The 23392-nt window shown below is 44.8% G+C and overlaps 1 protein-coding gene across 2 annotated transcripts in view; it reads right to left on the reverse strand.

The window, feature by feature from the left end:
* Positions 1-15967, reverse strand: part of MYLK (myosin light chain kinase) — a 192371-nt gene extending 176404 nt beyond the window's left edge. For both annotated transcript variants that reach the window (XM_005893405.3, XM_070370247.1), the window contains exon 1: positions 15812-15967. In XM_005893405.3, coding sequence (XP_005893467.2) covers positions 15812-15898 — 87 coding nt within the window. In that variant the 5' untranslated portion in view covers positions 15899-15967. The remainder of the gene's footprint in view (positions 1-15811) is intronic.
* Between the last annotated feature and the right edge of the window lie 7425 nt (positions 15968-23392).

The following is a 23392-nucleotide window of genomic DNA, read 5'->3' on the forward strand; positions in this document are numbered from 1 at the left end:
TCCACAGCTTGTTGTGATCCACACAGTCAAAGTCGTTGGCATGGTCAATAAGGCAGAAATAGATGTTTTTCTGGAACTCTCTTACTTTTTCAATGATCCAGTGGATGTTGGCAATTTGATCTCTGGTTCCTCTGCCTTTTCTAAAACCAGCTTGAACATCTGGTAGTTCATGGTTCACGTATTGCTGAAGCCTGGCTTGGAGAATTTTGAGCATTACTTTACTAGCATGTGAGATGAGTGCAATTGTGCGGTAGTTTGAGCTTTCTTTGGCATTGCTTTTCTTTGGGACTGGAATGAAAACTGACCTTTTCCAGTCCTGTGGCCACTGCTGAGTTTTCCAAATTTGCTGGCATATTGAGTGCAGCACTTTCACAGCATCATCTTTTAGGATTTGAAATAGCCCAACTGGAATTCCATCACCTCCACTAGCTTTGTTCGTAGTGATGCTTCCTAAGGCCCACTTGACTTCACATTCCAGGATGTCTGGCTCTAGGTGAGTGATCACACCATTTTGATTATCTGGGTTGTGAAGATCTTTTTTGTACAGTTCTTCTGTGTATTCTTGCCACCGCTTCTTAATATCTTCTGCTTCTGTTAGGTCCATACCATTTCTGTCCTTTATTGTGCCCATCTTTGGCATGAAAAGTTCTTTTGATATCTTTAATTTTCTTGAAGAGATCTCTAGTCTTTCCCATTCTATTGTTTTCCTCTATTTCTTTGCACCGATCACTGAGGAAGGCTTTATCTCTCCTTGCTATTCTTGGGAACTCTGCATTCAAATGGGTATATCTTTCCTTTTGTCCTTTGCTTTTCACATCTCTTTTCACAGCTATATTTTATAGCATCTCTTACTGGCTTTAAAATTTAGAAAGTTCTCCTTATTTATGCACAGGAAATGTACACATATTCCCAAGTACATAGCATAAGAGAACTCCTACCAGTTATGTCCTGTGAATACACCTCCTGAGTGAATGAGTTTATTTTTGAAGGACAAATGAGTCTCATACCATCATGACTTTAGGAAGCTTATCAGTTCAGTTCAGTTCAATCGCTCATTCGTGTCCGACTCTTCGTGACCCCATGGACTGTAGCACACCAGGCCTCCCCGTCCATCACCAACTCCCCGAGCTTACTCAAACTCATGTCCATTGAGTTGGTGATGCCATCCAACCATCTCATCCTCTGTCGTCCCCTTCTCCTCCTGCCTTCAAGCTTTCCCAGCATCAGGGTCTTTTCAAATGAGACAGTTCTTCGCATTGGGTGGCCAAAGTACTGGAGTTTCAGCTTCAGCATCAGTCCTTCCAATGAATATTCAGGAATGATTTCCTTTAGCTTGGACTGGTTGGATAGGACGCTTATAGTCACATGTGAAGCCCATCCTGATCAACTCTACAAGACTGTACACCACGAATTTCTGGTGTTTATCTTACCCAGGTTCCATTATTCCCTCCCCATACTTTCTCTTTGCTCTTTTCTGATCTCTCACCTCCACCCTAGTAGAGGATTAGAAGCATTATAAAGTTTAATTTATATGGTGGCAATATCACCCCTAAAGGGGTGAAAATTGGTTTGGAGAGAAATCATACTCTTTATATGTATAAAGCACTATATACACACAGTTCATAAAGAAAGAGTATATCCTTGAGAACCACTGACCTCTATGAGTCAGCCCTGTGCTCGAGCAATAAAGTGAACACCTTCCCTTGACCCAAGATTGTCAGACACATCATTCCCAGAAGTAAATGACACGCAGATGGAAGTCCAGTCCCCTGCTGTCTCATGGCCTCAGCCACACCCATGAGCTCTGCCACCCTTGTACAGCTCAAACCTGCAGCTGTAACTTTTGGTTCCATCTCTTGAGACCAATAATCTCATGTCAGTGGCTTGGAGAAGAACCTGTGTATAGGGATAGTGTACTCAGATGAGGATTCCATGGTCTCACCTCAGTGGGGCTGGGATGGGAATTTCCAAGCATTCTGCTGGGTTCTGATGGACCCTACTTTGAGAAACATGGCAACCCACTCCAGTACTCTTGCTTGGAGAATCCCATGGATGGAGGAGCCTGGTGGGCTATAGTCCATGGGGTCACAAAGAGTTGGACACGACTGAGCAACTTCACTACTACTATTACACTACACAAGGTCTCCACCAATGACTCAGGCACCTAGGTATCCAGGTCTTACCCCAAACTCCAAAAAGTCATGCTCTGGCTGTTAAAAATGAAAGGGTTGGAATGGGTTGGTGACTGACTTGGCTTTTACAAGAGCTGTGCCCCAGGTAAGTCATTAATCAGGCACCAGAGTTCCTCACATGTGTGTGAGGAACCCACCGGTTCTAGGTCATTATGTGCCCCACTTCCAGAAATTAAGGTCTCCCCTCTCCTCTCTGGACTAAACTGTGGCAAGTGTCCCTGTCCTCTGGCCCCACAGAGTATGGCATTTACTGGGGTAGTGTCTGTCTCTAAGAAGCCTGGCTGTGGGGGCCGCAGCCCAGGGAACCAGCCTCCATGGCCTCAACTTCCCCTCAGTGCTCACCAAGGAGGTGAGGCCAGCGTGACAGGCTGTGGAAAGTATGTCCAGGTGCCTGGCTCCCTCAGCCTCACGCCTTTAAAGTTGGGATCCAGGTTTGATTTGCTTTTCCTTGCCTTTCTGGTTCCAACTCTTCCAGGCTCATTTTTCACTCCCCTGTCAGGCTTCCCAGAGCTGGGGGGACAGCCGAGCCAAGTCCTTCACACTCCACAGACAACCCTTCCCACAGCCCCATCCACACTCCAGCGCTCAACAGGCCCCCACCCTGCTCCCACTGCCTCAGCCTGCCCTGAATCCTGAGGGAGTTTTCTTTTTTTTTTTCTGAGGGAGTTTTCTGAGGGGAACGGACATGCGTCTCTTAGAGAAGTAGCTCAGGGACCAGGGTGTCACCCATCAGAGAACATGACAGCCTGTTTCTTATTCTCATATCACTCGGCCAGCCCTGTCAGGACACATCTATTCACCATCACTGTGCCCCACACAGTCTCAGTTCAGAGTGCTCCTGAGCAGAGGCGGGGGGCGGGACTGGTGTGTGTGGACTGGGTGTGGAGAAGTGGATTCACAGCCTCAGCTGACTGACAGTATGAATCTCCTGAACGGAGAGACAGTCTCCTGATCCTCTCTGACATCATTTTACCCCCAGTGCACAAACAGCCTGCACAAAGCTACTGTTCACTGAACTGAATTCACCTGTAAACAGCCCACTCAGGTCAGCCTTCCTGAGTGTCACAGCTTCATGTAGTAGTTGGGGTCAGCTGGTGGGCACACCGATAAAGCCACTAGGTCTCTACTCCAAAATCTTGTTTAAATTTTATGTCATGGAATCATGGAATGTTAGAGCAGGAAGAGGCTTCAGAGTCATTGGTCCAAGCTCTTTATTTATAGATGAGGAAAAGAAAGCCCAGAGGTCAGGGCAAATTAGAGACAAAGACCCAGGCATACAACCACCAGCCCAACTCCCAGCCTGACTTGTGGATCCCAAATACTCCAGTCCTCAGAGGCTGATACAGCTCTCCTTAAACACTTCCCATTCTGAGCAACTAAAACCGTACCTGGCTTGTGGTAAAGTGCTCAATTAACATTAGTAAAATGGATCAAATCAACACTCAAAATCTACCTTATATAAAAGCAGAACATTATTTTAGTGATACAAGAGATTAAAACTTGGAAAATTCACAGACTTGAACAAATAATCTCTCCTTATTGGGCACTTACCAGGAGCTGGGACTGAGGTGTGTTTTTAATGAATTAGACATGGGAAATAGGGAATACGTGGTACAATATACAAATCATAGAATTTCAGATCACAAAGGGCCTTCAGGGGCATCTAAATTATCTTGTAATAAGAAATCTGAGAATCAGGGAGGTTTGGTGGTTTGTTGAAAGTTTTAAGGCAGCTTCACAGGAACCAGATGGAGAAGGCAGTGGCATCCCACTCCAGTACTCTTGCCTGGAAAATCCCATGGATGGAGGAGCCTGGAAGGCTGCAGTCCATGGGGTCCCTGAGGGTCAGACACGACTGAGTGACTTCACTTTCACTTTTCACTTTCATGCATTGGAGAAGGAAATGGCAACCCACTCCAGTGTTCTTGCCTGGAGAATCCCAGGGACGGGGGAGCCTGGTGGGCTGCCGTCTATGGGGTCGCACAGAGTCGGACATGACTGAAGTGACTTAGCAGCAGCATAGGAACCAGAACCCTAGTCCAGAGTTCTTTCTACCACATACTATGTTTTCATCCCATTGAATTCTAAACTGTAGAGTGAGAATAAAACCCTTCTAAACTGTGGCAATAGAAAAGAATACAATGGACTGTAGGGGCTAGAAAAGGCTTCAGAGAAAAGTTTAATTCTCCATTACCAAAATTGATAATCCATTAGGTGCAAGCTTACTGATGATGTTGATTCCATTTTTTTTCTGTGTAGTCTCAAGAGCTAGAGTACAGAGGAAACTTGACTCAGTTTGGCCAACTTTTAAGAAAGTTCCAAGTTAATTGTTAACTTCATTTAAAGTTGGAAGAAAGTTTTGTATTATAAGAAATGTGAACACCTTGGGGTTCTTCAGACATTGTGTCTATGTGAAAAAATAAACCAGACCTTCCCATGTAGATCCCTACTAATGAACGCCAAACTGGCACCGCACACCTGTCCCTCCACGCCACCGTGAGCAGAGAGTAAGAAAACCCTAATCTGGCATCTCCATTTCTCAGTGCTCATTTTGCCACACAATTTTATTTCCGTTTCAAGGCAAACAGTCAACTAATCAGAAACATGTTAAAATAACAGAAGCCCAAAGGCCTTATTAGTAGAGACAGATGTATCTAGGTAGCACTCAGATTCTCTTCCTTGAGAGGTAAACTGTCACCACAAAATTAAAAAACACAAGACACTTAGAGAACTTACAACAACAAAAAATTCTATTTACGTGGTTCCAAATCCTCTTCTAATTTTAGGTAGTGAACACATACATGCTTTTATGTGGCAGTGATCAGACTGCTCAGAGTCCTCACTCTACTTCTCTCTCCACTTTGTGTTATTCACACACATTTCCACTGATGGGCATAGCTCCCATAATGATGTGTTTGTTTAAGTACCTCCTTTTGAGCACAAACTGCTTCCTGTTTTATCATATTTGGTTCAAACATCTTTGTGCAAACTACTTCTTTCCTTCTTCAAGAGTTAACTTACAGTGTCAAAAGCAGAATTCTTGACAAAGCACATCCGTGTTTTATTGCGCCTGTAACATTCTATCAATCTGGGCCCCAGAAAGGCTAAACCAACAATGGGTGCTCCCAGCATGCTTTCTTGTTTCCTCAGTTCCCAGCGCTGGGCTCTCGGCATTAATATGTTGCTATTAAATAGTTTTTCAGGTACATAAATATTTTTCAAGTTATTTTAATTTCCAGTGTTCTAGTTGTAGGCAGTGTCGGGTATTTTGATGCAGTGCTGTAGCCTACCAGGCTCCTCTGTCCATGGGATTTTCCAGGCAATAGTACTGGAGTGGATTACCATTTCCTTCTCCAGCGGATCTTCCCGACCCAGGGATCGAACCCAGGTCTCCCGCATTGTAGACAGACGCTTTACCGTCTGAGCCACCAGGGAAGTCACATACATTTTTCCACATATATTTTTATGTTTCTTTCAGTGCAAACTGTGTATTCATCTTTGACCATTTATCAGTTAGAATCTGGACACTGAACTCAGGTACCACATCTTTTTACAGGCAATTTTATTGTGCCCTTTAGAAATCACAGAAGTAATTCCTGGCTACTATTTAAAAAATTCAAGCTATAAAAACATGCATAAAGTAAAAGGTAAAAGTTGAAGGTACAAAATGATGAAAGGTTTCTTTCCCTCTCGCTCTTTGCCCTCCCTGCAATGGTATCACTTACCAAATATAACCATTGAAATAATCTTTCTGGTCTCTTATCATTAAACTCTGTAATGCTAGATAATCTACTCTGGGTCTATTTCTTGATCTAAAAATTTAGAAAGCACTTAGTGGATACCTACAATAAATGAGAAATTTCAATGACTTGTACTGCCTCCCTCTCACCAATCATTTTTTGATTTTTAGGTCTTCTATTGTACATTTATGGCAAGATCACAAATTCAAATGCCTAGAGAGTCTGGGCAGCATACACATGTATAGAAAGTGAGTGGGGACAAGAAATGTGACGAGGCTCTTCCTACCCATCTGTAGCTTTTCCCCTATTAACATGAACGTGATTAGGGAAACAGCAAAGTCATAACTGGCAACAGATTCTTGCACATGTTGGGAGATGACTGGGAGTGGGCGGTGGGGGGAGACTATAAAAACCTGGCAAAGATGAGCTTAGATGTAGGGATAGTGTCCACTGACCAAGTGTTGCCACGTGGAAGTGCTGCCTGATAGTTTTTGAGAAAAGCCATTCAGAAATGAATTGTCTGTGTAAGTTTTCCATTTGTAAGTCTTAGCTCAAATTTTTTTGAGAATACTGCTGACCAAATGTAAAAGGTCTGTGTGCCAAATATGGCCGATGGGCTGACCATTTTCTACCTCTATCATTATGGTTTTAAGTCATACGCCCAGGTCTCTGTTATTTGATCCATCTGTTTTAGATGGCATCTCACTTCCCACCATGTAAGATGAGTACTGTAGTGCCCTTGTAGTTTTCTCTTCCTCTCCTCTCCTCAACCTTACCATTCACCATTCCTTTACTTATGGCTTGCCAAAGCTTACAGAGTTTACTTTCTGTTCTGTAACTATAACTAACACTTTTGAGCTTTGTCTAAAGGTTGACTTTTCAAAAAGAAGAAGTTCTTGATAGCAATATTACATTGTACAGATATTTTCTTCAAACATCTGGTGGCCATGAATTAACTCTTCACAATCTGTGACTGATGAACTAGTTTCCAAATGTAGGCTTTCCATCCCCTGGGTGTAGTCTTATCTCCCTCAGTGAGGGGCTTGACTGCAAGCTCCATGTCCCTGAGTGGGGCATGTCTACTGGAGGGCTTCACTTGGAGTGTCTGGGCATGGAGTAACTGGACAGCAACTGGACGTCCAACACATTTTACCTGGTGGCAAAGCACAAAGACTTTCTGATACTGATTACTATCCACACCATGAGCTTTGGTTTTCTCCATAGAGATATTAAACAAACATCCCTTAGCCATCCTGATACCTGCCCTACAGTTCACTCTTAGTTTCCAAATCCTTTCATTTCAAATATGTGGCTCTCATATGTTACAGCATGGACACCCCTCATCCACTAATTCCCCTCTCCTGTTCTCCGTACAACTCTAAATTAACTGTTTCTAACCCTTTCTGCTCATTTCAATGGCATATTTGCAGGGAGGAGAAGTTAACAAATCTGTTCAGCCTGACATTTTGAATCAGAGCAGCCACCAACTACGGACAATTGTAGTTTCAGCATGACCTGTCCTGTCATTTCCATTCTGCTGCTTTTTCTCTGAATACTTCCGGAACTCTCTGACACCAGGCAACCCACCTCCAGTCACCTTGTCATGAGAATTCTGGAATCACTTGGAACAGATGGCCACAGAAATTTTGGGAACATGTTCAGCTTGTTGGAACGCCAAGATTATCACTCTTCAATGAAAGTGGAAGACAAGGATTCATTCATCAAGGGATTATATTTTTCTTTGAATGAATTTTATGCCCTAAGAAAATTCTCAAGAATCTAATGTCTACTTTCTACTATGAATGGAACAGCTATTGTCAATATATCTTCTAGTTGTGGATCTCTGGTTACATGGGGACTGAATCAAATGCAAGAGAGGCCGTGATCAGCCCTCCCTGATAGAGCTTTCTGTGATGATAGAAATGTTCAATAATCTGTGCTGCCCAACACGGTAGCTATTATCCACATGTGGATATTGAGCACTGAAAATTTAAGTAGTCACATGTGGCTCTTGTACTGGACAATGCAGTTCTAGACCTCAAACAACTCATTCGCAATGAGGAAGCAAAAGACAATAAACAATAACTGATAAAGCTGCACATTACTTTTAAAAAATGAGTCATATAAGTATTATAGGAATTCAGAGGGGGAAGCAATTGAGGGCTAGAAAGCTAAGAATTAGCTCAGATTTACCTATGGTGTAGATCTATGTGCTAACATCTAAAAAGAAATGCCAAGAGATGTTAAGCAAAAAGGTAAGTTGCAGATCAGTGCATGTACATGGGTCCATTTGTATATGCAAAACCATATGCAGATTTATGCTTATATTTACATGGAATATTTCTGGAAGGATACCCAAATTGTTAATAGTGTGTACCTCTGGAAGTAAGGGTCAAGGCACAGAACATTTTTACTTTTGCTGGAATGCTTGTTTTGAAAATAGTTTAACATTTAAATAATTATTTTCTTTATAATAAAATTATAAGCACAGAGATGATTAATGAATAATACATTTTTAAAAGGCCAAGGTAGTCAACTCTTTCCTGTGGTTATTACTCACGAAAGATTTTATGTGATTATTGGGAATTTTCTACATCCTATTACCATGGTTCTTCTGTCCCCTAATAAAATGCTTTAAAGATAAAATATACTTAAGGAAAGTAGCCTGAAGGAGGTAGGGTTTAAATGGACCTTGATGCTGAATAAGATGGTGTGGGAGAAGGAAGGGTATTTTTGATAAAGTCATGACCTGAGGTAAAGAAGGGAGCAGGGATGCATGGATATGGACAGGAACACTGCAGGGAACAGGATGGAGGATGGGGGTGGGGACAACAGCCGCTAAGAAACATGGGACCAAATGCCTATGAACTTGACTGGCAAGAGGTCTGGAGTCAGACCCTATCACCTTCTCAAGGAAACCAAACATTTATTGAGCACCTGTCATGTGGCAGCCACTGTGCTACTCCTGGGGCACAAAGATGAATAAGAAACAACCACTGAGTTCAAGGAACCAGATGCCACATGTGAAAGGGATGACATCATACAGTGAGAAGAATACAAGATTTGGACCCAAAAGTACTGCCTCCTTCACTTACTGACATAACCTTGGCAACGTCTGTAGTTACTCTGAGCCCCTGGGTTCTTCTTCTATAAAAATGGGGATATGAGAGCATTATGCTAAAATAAGTCAGATAAAGACAAATGCTTCATGATATCACTTATATGTAGAGTCTAAAAAAATACAACAAATTAGTGAATACAAAAAAAGAAACAGACTCACAGATATAAGAGAACAAATTGATAACCTCAGATATGCAGATGACACCACCTTTATGGCAGAAAGTGAAGAGGAACTAAAAAGTCTCTTGATGAAAGTGAAAGTGGAGAGTGAAAAAGTTGGCTTAAAGCTCAACATTCAGAAAACGAAGATCATGGCATCTGGTCCCATCACTTCATGGGAAATAGATGGGGAAACAGTGGAAACAGTGTCAGATTTTATTTTTGGGGGCTCCAAAATCACTGCAGATGGTGATTGCAGCCATGAAATTAAAAGACGCTTACTCCTTGGAAGGAAAGTTATGACCAACCTGGATAGCATATTCAAAAGCAGAGACATTACTTTGCCAACAAAGGTCCATCTAGTCAAGGCTATGGTTTTTCCTGTGGTCATGTATGGATGTGAGAGTTGGACTGTGAAGAAAGCTGAGCGCCGAAGAATTGATGCTTTTGAACTGTGGTGTTGGAGAAGACTCTTGAAAGTACCTTGGACTGCAAGGAGATCCAACCAGTCCATTCTGAAGGAGATCAGCCCTGGGATTTCTTTGGAAGGAATGATGCTAAAGCCGAAACTCCAGTACTTTGGCCACCTCATGCGAAGAGTTGACTCATTGGAAAAGACTCTGATGCTGGGAGGGATTGAGGGCGGGAGGAGAAGGGGACAACAGAGGATGAGATGGCTGGATGGCATCACTGACTCGATGGACGTGAGTCTGAGTGAACTCCGGGAGTTGGTGATGGACAGGGAGGCCTGGCGTGCTGTGATTCATGGGGTCGCAAAGAGTCGGACACGACTGAGCGACTGAACTGAACTGAACTGAACTGAACCAATTGGGAGGGTGGGGAAGGGCACTCTAGGGGTGGAGAGTAAGTGGTACAACTATTGGGTGTAAGATAGGCTACCAAGATGTACTATACAACATGGCAAAAATACCCAATATCTTGAAATGACTATAAGCATAGTATAACATTTAAAAACTGTATAAATTAAAAAAAATTTTTTTTAATGGGGACAAAGCTACTTTGCCATGAGGACAAAAGGACCAAGATCACATGCCTGACACCAATAAGGCAATGACAAATGCTGGTTCCCTTCCGGTGCACTCTGTGCCCATTCCTAATCAATAGGGAAGATAAAATGCCTTCCTTGTTAGCCCTTTCTCACAAAGGTGATAGCAGAACAAAGTATCCATGTTGCATCTGTGTGGGTGAGCAGGGCTGGGCAAGCGATGCTAGTGGGAGGAAGGAGGAAAGGGTTCAGGGCTGGAGAGCCAGGAGTTGACCGGAAGGGCCTGTGGGCAGCGCTGAGGAACCTCATTGCAGGCTCGAGGATGTTAAGCAGGGAAGTGACAGGCAGACCTGTAAGGCTGTAAGGACGAAGTGGGAGGACCAAAGTCTGGAAGCAAGAAATCAGTTTCCAAACCACTGCAAACCTCATCTTAATCGCCTCTACATTCCTATAGTACAAACTATTTAATTGTACTATTTCACGCATTTAATTATACTGTCATATCCTACTGTTTTATACACACAAGTTTTTCTTAAGAACCTGTGGTTAAAACTTACTCATACTTCTGAGCACAGGGAATTCCCTGACGGTCCAGTGGTTGGGACTGTGAGCTTTTACTGCCTCGGCCTGGGTTTAATCGCTGGTTGGGGAACTAAAATTCTGTAAGCTGAGCCCCGCCCCCCCCTTCCCCCAAAAAATATTTTTGAGGACAGAAAGCACACTAGATGCTTCCTTCAGATTTCTCTAAGTGGTTGAGCGCTTCTGAGTTAGAAGTGAACTGGGAAGAAGTTAATGGGGGAAGGATACCACTGTTGGTTAAAGTGGAAACTGAGGAGTTATTCACGTTGTCATGGATCAAGTCTTCTCTGGCCCCTTCCTCCACCTTCCATGATGAGGCCAGGCCAGCCCTTTATTGTGAAGCCCCTTCAGTGAACACTGAGCCCCTCAGTCTGGACTGAAACCTCATTTGGGCTGTACTTCAGAGGCACTCAAATATCAGCTCATTTGATTCACAGCACAGCCAGGGCCTATCAACATGTTTGCTTTGTCTGATAAAAATGAATTCCAGGGCAAAAGGGGATAAATCTCCAGTAATTCCAGCATTTTCTCCTACCATCTCACTCCTTTCGTACTTGGCTCTGTGTGGGGGAGGCAGTCTGCTGGCACTTGGGCTGCCCTCATGGGCAGCAGAACAGGAGGGGGCATTTCAGTGAGCTGCTGGCATGTGTGGGCGCCTGGCTACCTGTCCACGGAGGCTGCCCGGACCCTGGGCCCAGTAACACCCCGCAGGCAGCGGCACACCACACCCTACTTGCGTCTGCACTGTTGGCCCTCCTATGCCCATGGGTGGACAACAGATCCCCACACCTGAGTTTCATCTACCTTTTTAGTCCCCTAAGCAAACCGCTCTCCTTGACCATTGTCCCACTCAGTCCCAGGAAACTCTTCTCACGGGAAGAGGCCTGTGATGGCGTTAGAAGTGGGCTCAGGGCCCTCTGGTAGAGAATTTCAGAGTTCTGGGTGCTCAGAACGTGAGTGTTGGCGTGGTTCCACTGGGTGCATCCCTTGGGCAGACAAGAGGCCCTGCTCTTACGTGACGGTGTGTTCAGATGACGAAACAGGTTTCTACAATGTGGGTTCAGGTTGTCTAAATGTGGTACTGATGAGCTATGGATCCAAAGTTGAATGAGTTCTGGGAAAATACAATCTTCTTAAGCTGGCAGAGCCAAAACAGAAAGAGGAGGGGGTAGGTAGCTTTGGCCTAAGCAGTAAACCCTGATCAAATAGTAGTTTTCTATAATGACATTAAATCATCACTTAACACCATATGGTTGACTTCCTCTTAATAAGCCTTAGACCCTGTTGGTTTAAGCCAGATGGCCACAGCCAAGGAGGAGCAAATCTCTCTGGGATGCTTTATCTGCGCAGCACATTCAACTCAAGTACTTCCCTCACTGTTGGTAGATTTGGTAAGGGTCTGAAAGGGCTTTTTGGTTCTTCTCTGTGCTGTGTCTTCTCCCCTATTTATTCCCATCATTTAAAGAGACAGTATCTCCATCTACATCTCGTTAGGTGTTTATCAGTTAGGAACACTTTCTGTAAAATTTCCGGTGTGAATGACCATAGTCAAAGATCCTATCTGGGAAACTCCCTAAGCCTTAGGACTTTTGTGTCTTAGCTGCTGGTCTTTATGCTCTCTCCACTGCTGTGCCCTCCACTACCATGCACCCTGCCCATGCCCACACTGACCAACCCTTTGCATTCTGGCTTGTTCCCTCATAGTTTCAATATGACTGCCTGAGCTCCAGGCATCAAATCAGCAGTTAAGATAGGAAGCAAGGGTGAGGTGGAATATGAGAGAACCAGTGATTTGTTTTAATCAGAAAAGCGAGAGTTTTCCCAAAAATATACAAGCAGACTTCAGCCAAATGTGTCACTGAGCCACTCTTTGCTGCAAAGGCAAACTGTGCAATGGCTTCTGGAACAGAAAAGGAAAGGGCGAAGGGGGCTGGTTGTGGGTCACATGTTGGCCCAAAGCATCTGCCACAAAGTGGAAAAAGCCTAAAGGATATGACGAGGTGGCCCCATTTGGTGCTCGGTCTTTTAAAACAGAAAATTCCTGCTCGTGTCACTGAGACTCTACCTTTCCCTTCTCTGAGGCTGCCAGATCAGGTGCATTCACTGCGCAACCGCATTTTGGTATCGAAACAACCACTTCCTCATTCTGGAGTCATTTGACATGGCTCTACCTTGATGCAAGGCATTCCTTTGTGTCCTCTGCTACAGTGATGATACACACTCACAACACGCTAGTTTATAAAGCACTTTCTGTGAAAGACCTTCCCTCTGTATTTTTCTCTGGAAGTTCTCAGATGAAGCCCAGACACTCCGCCGAACATCTCTCTGGAATCTTCTTCCTTCTGTGTCCACTATGCACCAGCATGCTGTCATGGTGGTGTTCTGGGTTAATTCCAGGGAGTTGATGAGTGGTAACGGAGCTCCACAGGCTGACTTCTAAGAAACACATTCACTTTGACCTACAGCCCACATGTAACATACAAAGTCAACTATTTTCTCAATATAAGCAAAATAAAATGCTCACCTAGAGAATGCTCTGCTTTAAGAATATTGCAATCAGCATCATGAATGTATGAAATACCATTGAATTGTTTAAGATAGTCAAATTTACATATTTGAATGTTACCTCATTTAAAAAAATACTGTTACTACTATACTTTTTGACTTTATGAACTGCTTTTACCATTTTCTTCCTCAATTTGTTTTCTTTTCACATCCCTACAGGCCAGAAAATATAGAAACAACTAGTTGTTTCTTCTCAGATAAGGTAATCAAGGTCCAGAGAAGGTCTGACCTGCCAACCTGAGGGTAACTGAGCAACAGAGAACTCCAATGTGTGGACTCCTGGGTCAGTGTTCATTCTACAAAGGTTCCAATCAAACAGCCCAAAGGCTCAGCTCCTTCATGACCTCCACAGTCAGCAAATGAAACAACACCTCTCCATCTACAGAAGCTAAGATGGATCAATTTTGCTAAGCCATTTTTTTCAAAAGTTCACTTTTAATTTTTTAAGTGTAAATCCAGTGTTCTATAACATATTCAAAAAGCTATGCAACCATGTTGTTTAGTTGCTCAGTTGTGTCCAACTCTTTGTGACCCCATGGACTATACAGTCCATGGAATTCTCCAGGCCAGAATGCTGGAGTGCGTAGCCTTTCCTTCTCTAGGGGATCTTCCTAATCCAGGGATCGAACTAAGGTCTCCCTCATTACAGGTGGATTTTTTACCAGCTGAGCCACAAGGGAAGCCCACTATCTCCCAGAGTTTGCTCAAACTCATGTCCATGGAGTTGATAATGCCATCTAAACATGTACAGCCATATGCAACCATGTGCAACCATGACCAATATCTAATTTCAGAACATTTTCACCATCCCCAAAAGAAACTCTGCACCCTTCAACAGTCACTCCCCACTCCTCCTCCCTAGCCATCAGCAACCACTCATCTACTTTCTGTTGTCATACGTTTGTCTGTTCTGGACATTTCAGATACATGAATCATCCAATATGTGGTCTTCTGTGTCTGGCTTCTTTCATTTAGCATGCTCATTTTCAGTGTTCATCATGTTGTATCATATATTAAAACTTTACTCATGTTTCTAAATCCCCAGAGACTTTTCCTGTTGTTTCTTTCCTTCCAGTTATGGGAATGGGAGTATGGGGGACCACAGTCAGAGCAACAGAAAAGAGCATTCATCCTGATAGAGCTCAGAGAGAAGAGCAGACCCCTCAGCAGCATCACCAACATTCCCCTTCTTTAAGTAAAAGACACAATATGACAAGGAACATCAGATCTACCAGCAAACAGTTAACTAGACAGGCCTGTATAGATAACATAACATACCTCTGAATACTCTACCTATGACCACACAGCCAAAAGACAAGGCCCAGCAACATCCAGGACCCCTTCCATCCACAGACTTAACTTGTAGACTCAAAGTGCAACCTGTGAGTTCATCATCTCAACTGTCTTTTGCTCAAAGCCTTCCAGCTTCTAAAGCATTTCTTGGGGGAAGACTGCCTGTGTTAAATCCAGGACAAATATTACTTGCAAACCTCCTAACTTCCACGTGCATCTCCAAGTCAAGCTGATGATCTGACTTCCTGATGGCTTGAGCCAGCAGCTTACTAACAGTCTGTCCAGCTGGGCATAACCTCAATGTTCCTACTGATAGTCTTCCCATCTTCTTCTCCTTTCTAGTACAAGGTGGACAAGGAAATATCATTGTCTGTTTGCAGAGGAAGAAATGGATGCCCAGTAAGGGCAAGAGACCAATACTTATTAGCAAAAGGTGACAGAACTGAAACGAGAAGTACGATCTCCTACCCCCACTGCTTTGGATGTACCAGATTGATACACAAGAGGTTGTTAACCAAATACTCCTTCCAGGTAGGAAGTAAGAGAAAAATGAGAGCTCATTTTCCACTGTCCAGATTTGAGGGCACATCTTTAAACTGATGGTTCAGATGTTAAAGAATTCACTGCAATGCAGGAGACCCAGGTTTGATCTTGGGTGGGGAAGAGCCCCTGGAAAAAGGAATAGAAACCCACTCCAGTATTCTTGGCTGGAAAATTCCATGGACAGAGGAGCCTGGCTGGCTACAGTCCATGGGGTCACAAAGATTCAGACACAACTGAGAGACTAACACATACACTTAAGCTCAAATTGTACACTTCCTGCCATCACACTGCCCTTCTCCTATAATCAGGTGCATGAACCAGAGCATGACTTGCATAAATAGCAAAACATCTCGATGTCCCTCCCCAACCCCCAATTCTCCAACACAACCCAAAGTCAATTATAAACAAAAGAAATAGGGCCAATGGACTTGTTTTCATTTTATATGAGGGTCCAAAGGAAAGCAGGCTTTCTGCCAGGTCAGCCGGCTGAGAAGGCTGGAACAGAAGCAACCACCCAGCCCACTTCCACTTCCCCACCCCTCTACCCACCCAAGCACCCCCACCTCCACTGCCCCACTCCCCGCCCGAGCCACCCACACAGCCTCACTGCTTACCCTCCCTTCAAACTTGGCGGTGGCTCCTTCCTTGATGCAGAGGTTCCGAGGGGGCAAAGTGAAAGCAGGGGCCTCAGTCAGGGGCATGGAGCTGACTCTGGAGTGATCCACAGTGAGGGAAGTTTTGGAAACGTGTGTCTGGGCGGCCAGCTTCACATCCCCATGGTCTGCAAACAAGAAGGAAGATCTGGTCAGACAAAGTACAGCCCGTCCTCCCTATAGGCGGCCGGGTACCCAGGGCGCTGGTTGGGTTCTACAGGGAGACTCACTAGGTCAGGGTCTACCTGGAGCTCCTCTCTGGGAACCAGAGGCTCTATCCTCAACTCGTGAAGCTGTAGGAGTAAGGCCCAGCCCACCCCAGACAGCAGCTCCCAGGGCCGTGTCCTGGGCTCCCCCAAATCCTATGGAGAACTTTCAGGAGAGGGGCAGCTGGGGCAGGAACAGAAAAACCAGATGGTTCTCAGTGCTCTTACAATGGGTATCTAAAATCAGTGCTGAATAGTATTCAATCTTCAGAATCAGTATCCACGTTAGGCACTCTTGGTAGGAAGTAAAGCTGCTTTTGCCTGAACTGTGAGGGCTCTTAGGCTAAAGAAAAATGGGATCCATACTCCCAGGAAGGAGAGAGTTTGAGGTTAATACGGCAAGGAGTCTGGGTGAGGTGAGGCAAGAGTGTGGGGCTGAAAGCAGGGAAGGAAGCAAGGCTGGGGAGGACATCCCATTTCTGCGGACCAGACTGCGAAAAAGCCTCAAAGGCCACAGGACATCAGAGAAGGGGGCATTTTAAGGTTATCCAGGCTCACTCCTCCACTTATGAGCAAAGCCCAGAGGAGCTAAGTCACTCGCCCAAAGAGACAAAGCACAATGATGGCATCACTGACAAGAAAACCTGGTCCAGGGCCTCGCTGTTTGTGGGGGCTGGCAGGTCAGTTGGAACAAAGGGACTTCCTTCGGGTTAGTTCTAGAAATGGAATCATTAACAGGTGTGAACCAGTTTTTGGTTGCAAACTTCAGAAATGGACTCTGGGTCTCATAAAAGGAGAAGGGATATGTTGGAAAGATGGGGAGTGGGAAAGCTGTCGAAGTCCACAGGAAGGCTGGAGCAGCACGCTGGGAAAACAGGCAGCAGTGGAGAGAAACCAGGTCATCAGAGCCCAGCCAAGGTTGCTGGACACCCGTGCCACCCCCTGGAGTGTGTCCCAAGTATCCTTGTTCCAGATTCTAAACCAGGTGGGTGCCTCACCGGGCTGGGATGGTTCCATTCTGGGGACCCACACTGGGGACCGTGTGTCCACTCTAACTCAGCATGGAATCCACATACCTGACCTATCAGAGGACTGCAATTTAACAAATACCTGCTAAACTAAAGAGTATTTCTAGTTTTTATTTTTCTGTTCAATTTCTTGGGATCTTTAGTCACAGGCTTAAGTCCCATGCCAAATGGGACAAGCTGACAGAGATTAACAGTAGTGTCTGGGCATATAATTAGTTTTAAATTTAATAACATCTAACAAAAATAAAAGAGAGATGTATTTTGAAGTACAAGTTAAAATAACAAAGACCTAGGTTTGTTTGTAATGGGTACATCCCCTGCTTGATAAACCTAGCTTTCTCTTTCACTGATGAGGTATCAGCTTTGCAAACAAAATCCTTTCAAAATGATAAGACTCACAGGTTCACTGCAGTAAGTAACAAAGAAAACCAAATTTATGTAGCATTTACTATATACCAGGAACTATTCTAAGCACTTGATAAACAATAGTTCATTTCTCCTTACAATACTAGGAGACAGAGAATCTCATCACCCCCATTATATAGATTAGAAATGGAGGCCCAGTGAGATTAAGAAATTTGCTTAGGGCCAGGTGGCGCTAGTGGTAAAGAACCTGCCGGCCAGTGCAGGAGACGCAGGAGATGTGGTTTCAGTCTCTGGGTTGAGAAGATCCTCTGGAATAGGAAATGGCAACCCACTCCAGTGTGCTTGCCTGGAGAATCCCAGGACAGAGAAGCCTAGAGGGCTATATAGTCCATGGGGTCACGAAGAGTCGGACACGACTAAAGCAACTTAGCATGCACCCATGGCATTTAGCAGGGGGCAGAATTGGCATTTGATCCCAGGTGTGTGGCACTTGTTCTTAACCACTGGGTCCTCTTGCCTCCTGTAAGCAGTCAGAGTTGGCTGGTGGGAAGGGTGTTTGAGGTTGAGGTAATAAAGGAAAAAGCGGAGATCTCTTACCACACACACATAGACCTGAGACTTTCTGTGTGTCATAGCACACCATCGACAACATTAAAAGGGGAATGATGATCTGGGATACAATGCTTTCAAGGAGAATAAAGGACTGGGACGTCCCTGATAGTCCAGGGGTTAAGAATCTGCCTTGCAATGCAGGGGAGATGGGTTCATCACTGCTTGGGGAACTAAGATCCCACATACTGCAGAGCAACTGAGCCAGCGCCCCACAACTCCCAAGCCCGTGTGTCACAGCTGCTGAAGCCAATGCGCTCTGGCGTTCCCGTGCTGCGACTACTGAGCCCGCTCACCGCAACTAGAGAGCCTGTGGCGCCACACAAAAGACCCTGAATGAGGCAACCAAGATCCCATGTGCTGCCACTAAGACCCAACACAGTCAGATAAACAAGTGACAAAGCACCCCAGGATTTAAAAACAACAAACAACAAAAAAAAAGAATGAAGGATTAGGATACTTTATATACAAGAAAACAGCTGACATAATGAGCAAGCCATCACTTGGACAGTTCACAGGAGATAAATGACCACAACACAAATGGACGCTGTCTAGCCTCAATCAGAATCCAAGAGTGCAAATTAAGAAGAAGTCATTGTTTTTAGAAAATAACCAAACTGACATTTAAAAAGAAAGATAACAAATACTAGTGAGACCATGGATACCACTCATATCCTTTGGAGGAGTATAAACGGATGCAATCTTTCTAGAAAGCAATTTGGAAAAAAGATTCTGAAAAAAATAGTCCATTTCTTTCCCCAATAATCCTACATTCAGAAATGTGTTTTTGAGAACAAATCAGAGATATAGTTCCAAATTTACATAAAAGAATGTTTACCACATTATTTATAGGAAAATACATAGAAAAATAATCTAGTTAAACAGAAATAGAAAAAAAACAGTTAAATACCCAACAGTGAGAATTGGTTAACTATATCAGGCATTTATATGAGTATATATTTACAAGGAAAATAATAATAGGAATTGATTGACATAGAAATTTTAAGCCAAAAATTAGTTTCATAATGGAAAACTTCAAACGGGAAAATAGAAAGAATGGTAAAAAGTGAGTACCTTGAATACCTATTGCTGGATTCAACAGTTACTATTTTGCCATATTTATATCATTGTGTTTGTGTATGTGTTTGCAGAACCATTTCCAAGTAATCATGATATAATTTTAATGGCAAGAATCAGGATATAGTCATTCACTCATTTAAAATATATTTATTAAACATCTGCTGTGTAACAAGGGATACAGCAGTGCACAATTATACGTGTGTGTGATGAGTGGGGTAACACGGGGTAGAGGAGGAATGGGGTTCTTACATCCTGCAGGGCCTGCCAGGACCACGCCCCAGAGGGGCCCTTCTCCATCTACCCTCCTCCACTGCCTCTGAAGTGAGAGGGCAGACACACTGGGCTGCCAGCACAGCGGTGATCAGGTGGAGTAAGGGCAGGTGTCACAGGGGTCATGCCCAGCCACAAATCCAGGGCACTGATACATTTCAGCTGTGGCCTGGGCAAGGTACTTCAACTCTCCTGGCCTCAGTGTCCCTTTTTGTAAAATGGGAATGATAATAACTTTACAAGGTTGAGGGGTGGATTTGAATGAGAGTGTATGTAAAACACTCAGGGCAGCATAAGAGGCACTTAGTAAATGCTAGCTGTCAACATCATCATCCAGCTCCCAAAGGGAAAGCAAGTCTCCCACCCTGTAGGATAGATCCTTTCCACCAAGGACGGCAAGCCCAGGTCAGCTTGATTGTCCTCAGAGCAAGGGTATCTGCATGCGGTTATTGTATAACAGCAGTGGGAAGCAGCTGGCAGACCATGAGAAGGTGGGTAGGAGGGACTGGGGGCCCTGGCAGCCCGCGCACACTGTTCTATTTGTCCCAGCAATGAAGAGGCAGGGTGCGGGCATCCAACATCATGCTGGGCCCTAATCTCGCTCAATCCCTGGTCCTACAAGGCAGTTCTGATTATTCTCCTTTCACAAATGAGGACACCAGGGCTCAGAAAGTCAACTCCAAGTAATCCAAGGTCACAGAGCTAAGAAGTGGAAACCAAACTGAATTCTGATCGCAGCCATACCCTGTGGGCTTCCTGGAGGACCCCAGACTCAGACGAGGCATTTCCTGCTCTCCCCAGTAATGGGAGATGCCATAGGCAGAGGCTTGGAACTGCACAAAGGAAGGGGGAGGGGGAGTGTAACACTCCCTTCTGCTCTCAGTTCTGGCTTTGGAAGACACAAGACTCTTCCTCTCTACTTTCAGGGGAGCTGGAAACTAAGAGTAGTGACATCAGGCTCAGAATCCTCTCTATTAATCCTCTTGATTCTGACCTTCTGAGGTCTCTTGAAGGTCTTGGATGCTATCAGCCAAAGGAATATGCTCAGCCTCAAACACAGAACACAGAAGTAAGTCATCTATCCCCGGCCAGGTGGGAAAGTCTGGCTTCAGGTTAGAACAGGCAAGTCAGTGCAGCAAGTGCATTGTGAGGAGTGAGGGTGGGTGAGCAGGCTGGTTACTAACCAGAGCCCACTCCCAAGCTGGGTTAGGTACACCAAGCAGCTCTGCTCAGCCTATCGCTCCACCCCCTGCCATCAGCCACATAAACAGATCCTGTCCACAGTGCCAGTGAACGATTACTGACATATTTGGAATGCTCGATCAGAATAATAATAATAGTAACAATAATAATACAAAACACCCTTGTTCCCTTCTAATCCCTCATCCAGTCCAGGGACCACATTCCAATCAAGAGCACCAGCGGGGCTGGGTGGTTTCTGCAGTAATTTCTCTACCAGCAGAGCAGTGCTCAGTGACTAGAATTGAATACACCTAGCTAGGGGGTTCCATTCAACACGAGTTAAATGCAGATCAAAGGAATAGAAGAAGAGAAAAAAAAAAAGAAGAGGGGATCAGAAGAGCAGTGGTCTGAGAGCTGGAAGCCACACCCTGCCACACACACGCAAGGCATGGGCCAAAGCTCACCTCCAAATAGGGTTTTCATAAGTAGCAGAGTTTTTTCATCATTCAAAGCAGCACTACATTAATTTGACTTTAATTTGATCAAAAGCACTTCAAATTCTCTCTTGAACCCAGAAAGGAACACTTTCAACTATGGAAAGATGGCCAAAAGAGAGGGCAAAAAGACTGAGGCACAAAGACTCAGAGAGAAGTTTTAAATCAAGAATCCTGTTATACAGCAGAAGTTTAGAGAAACCAGCTGCCCCCTCCCCACCCAAAGTACACACATTTCAAATGCTTATTGTCCTTAAGCTCCTGATCTGGCAGCAAGGCATCTGGAAATACAATACCTTCCCCACAGGGAAGGGCTCCCAGCGGGCTCTGTACTGGAAGCCGGGCAGTCGGCTATGAACCCACGGAGCCACGGGCACACAGCAGACACAGCAAACCACCCAGGTGCAAATGCCCCCAGCAATGACAGCTCTCTCTCTCCACCTTAATCCTCTCTCTTCAGAGCCCTCAAATCCCGACAAATGCCCTAATCGCTCTTAATCCTGGAACGAGCTGCTCCTCGGCTGTGGGCTGAGCCCGCTGACTTGCCATTACCCACGGGAGCAGGCAGTGGGACAGGGCCACACGCCAGACAATGGACGCGCCTTACCGTGGCCTCTCCCTGGGCAGCTCTCCCAGGAGTCGGGATACGCGTGGGCGGCCACTTCACCACTGAGGTACCGCCGAGATGCCTGTCCAAGGTCTGTCCGAGAAGGAGGACAGTGAGGGAGAGCCAGGGCTGCCGCAGAACCCAGGGCCAGGCTGAAAAGTTAAGGGGCGTTTGGCTGACTGCTCGCAGATGTTGCAACTTGCCTTGCACTGGGCAGCCAATTTCACTCGGTCAGAGAGATCTGTTGTTTCAATCCGCCCAGCTGGGGTGACCTTTGAAACCCCTGGCTGCCAGCTGCAGAGGCTCTGAGTGGAGTCCCGGGGAAACCAAGAGTGGAAGCTCACAGGTTTTGACTTGTTCAGAGCTGCACGTTCCAATCCGAGTGTGGAGCAAACGGAGGACGCTGTCAAGCCAAGAGCTGAATCCTTGGCAGGGCTGGACCCACCCCTAACTCCACATCTGGCCTGGAATACAACCCAGCTCTAGAAACATCTGGTCTAGGATGACTACCCAAGGCTGGTGGGACCCTTGCCTCCTGAGACCCAGCTCCCTCCTCCCTGAATTGAAGAAGCCTGGTTTATGATCCCTGGAGTGGGAGCAAGCCCAGAGAGCAGATGGACAGGGGACTCCTGTGTTGCAACCATCTTAAGGAATCTGGGCTGAGATTTGACCCACACTCCACAGATTGTGTTCATGTTGAGAAGATCTAGCAGTGCTGGTCCCGACCCCTGGAGAGCTTCAGAACTGGTCCCTAGTGCACACTTCTAAAGCACGGTAGCAAGGTGATGTCCAGACCAGTCCCTCTCCTCTGGAGGAGAGAATGTATTTCCATAGTTCCAAAGGAATCTTTCGTCCTATACAATTCACACCTTGGGACAGACTGCAGATGTCCAAATCAGAAATAAGGATTTGGAATTAGAGGAACCAATCATTGGGATCACACAGAGTCGGACATGACTGAAACAGCTTAGCATGCACACAAGCTGTTCTGCTGGCTCACGTCTGATTCCTGAGTAACTGGTCTTCTCCTAACACCTAGCTGACTCCTTAGCCTCTTGCTCAGCAGTTCTCAAATGTTTTGGTCTCAGGGCCCTTCATGCTCCTAAAATTATTGAAGACCCCAAAGAGCTTATATGTGTGAATTGCTGCTATCAATAGTAACTGTATTACATATTTACTGTACTATTAGTAAAGAAATACTAATTCATTCAAAAACATTAATAATGATCTCATTAACATAGATAATAATTTTTAAAGAAAAATATATTTTTTAAAATAAAACCAAGAAAAAGTTTAGTAAGAAGAGTTGTTCATTTTTGAAAATTCCTTTCATTTGTATTTAATTTCTATTTCTTTAATAGAAGACAGATTTTTATGTCTGCTTCTGTATCCAGCTAGTTATAACATCACACTATTTGCAACCACTGGAAAACGTCACTTGAGACATAAAGAGAGTGAAAGAAGCAAATGACATTTTATTACAAAAAACCTTTGGGCCTCCTGGGCCCGTGAAAGAACCTCATGGGCCCCCAAAGTCTGCATGGCCCACTTTGAGAACTGTTGCTGCAGCCTCCCCTGTACCAACTCCGCCATCACTATCTCCTCTTCTGTCCTCTGAAAAGCACACAAGTGAAAAGGGAAAAGAGGTTTGATAGGAGTATTGGTGTGTGGCTTTGAGGGGCAGATGGGAAAGAAAGTGA

Source organism: Bos mutus, chromosome 1 (assembly GCF_027580195.1).
Source record: "Bos mutus isolate GX-2022 chromosome 1, NWIPB_WYAK_1.1, whole genome shotgun sequence".
Classification (NCBI taxonomy): Eukaryota; Metazoa; Chordata; class Mammalia; order Artiodactyla; family Bovidae; genus Bos; species Bos mutus.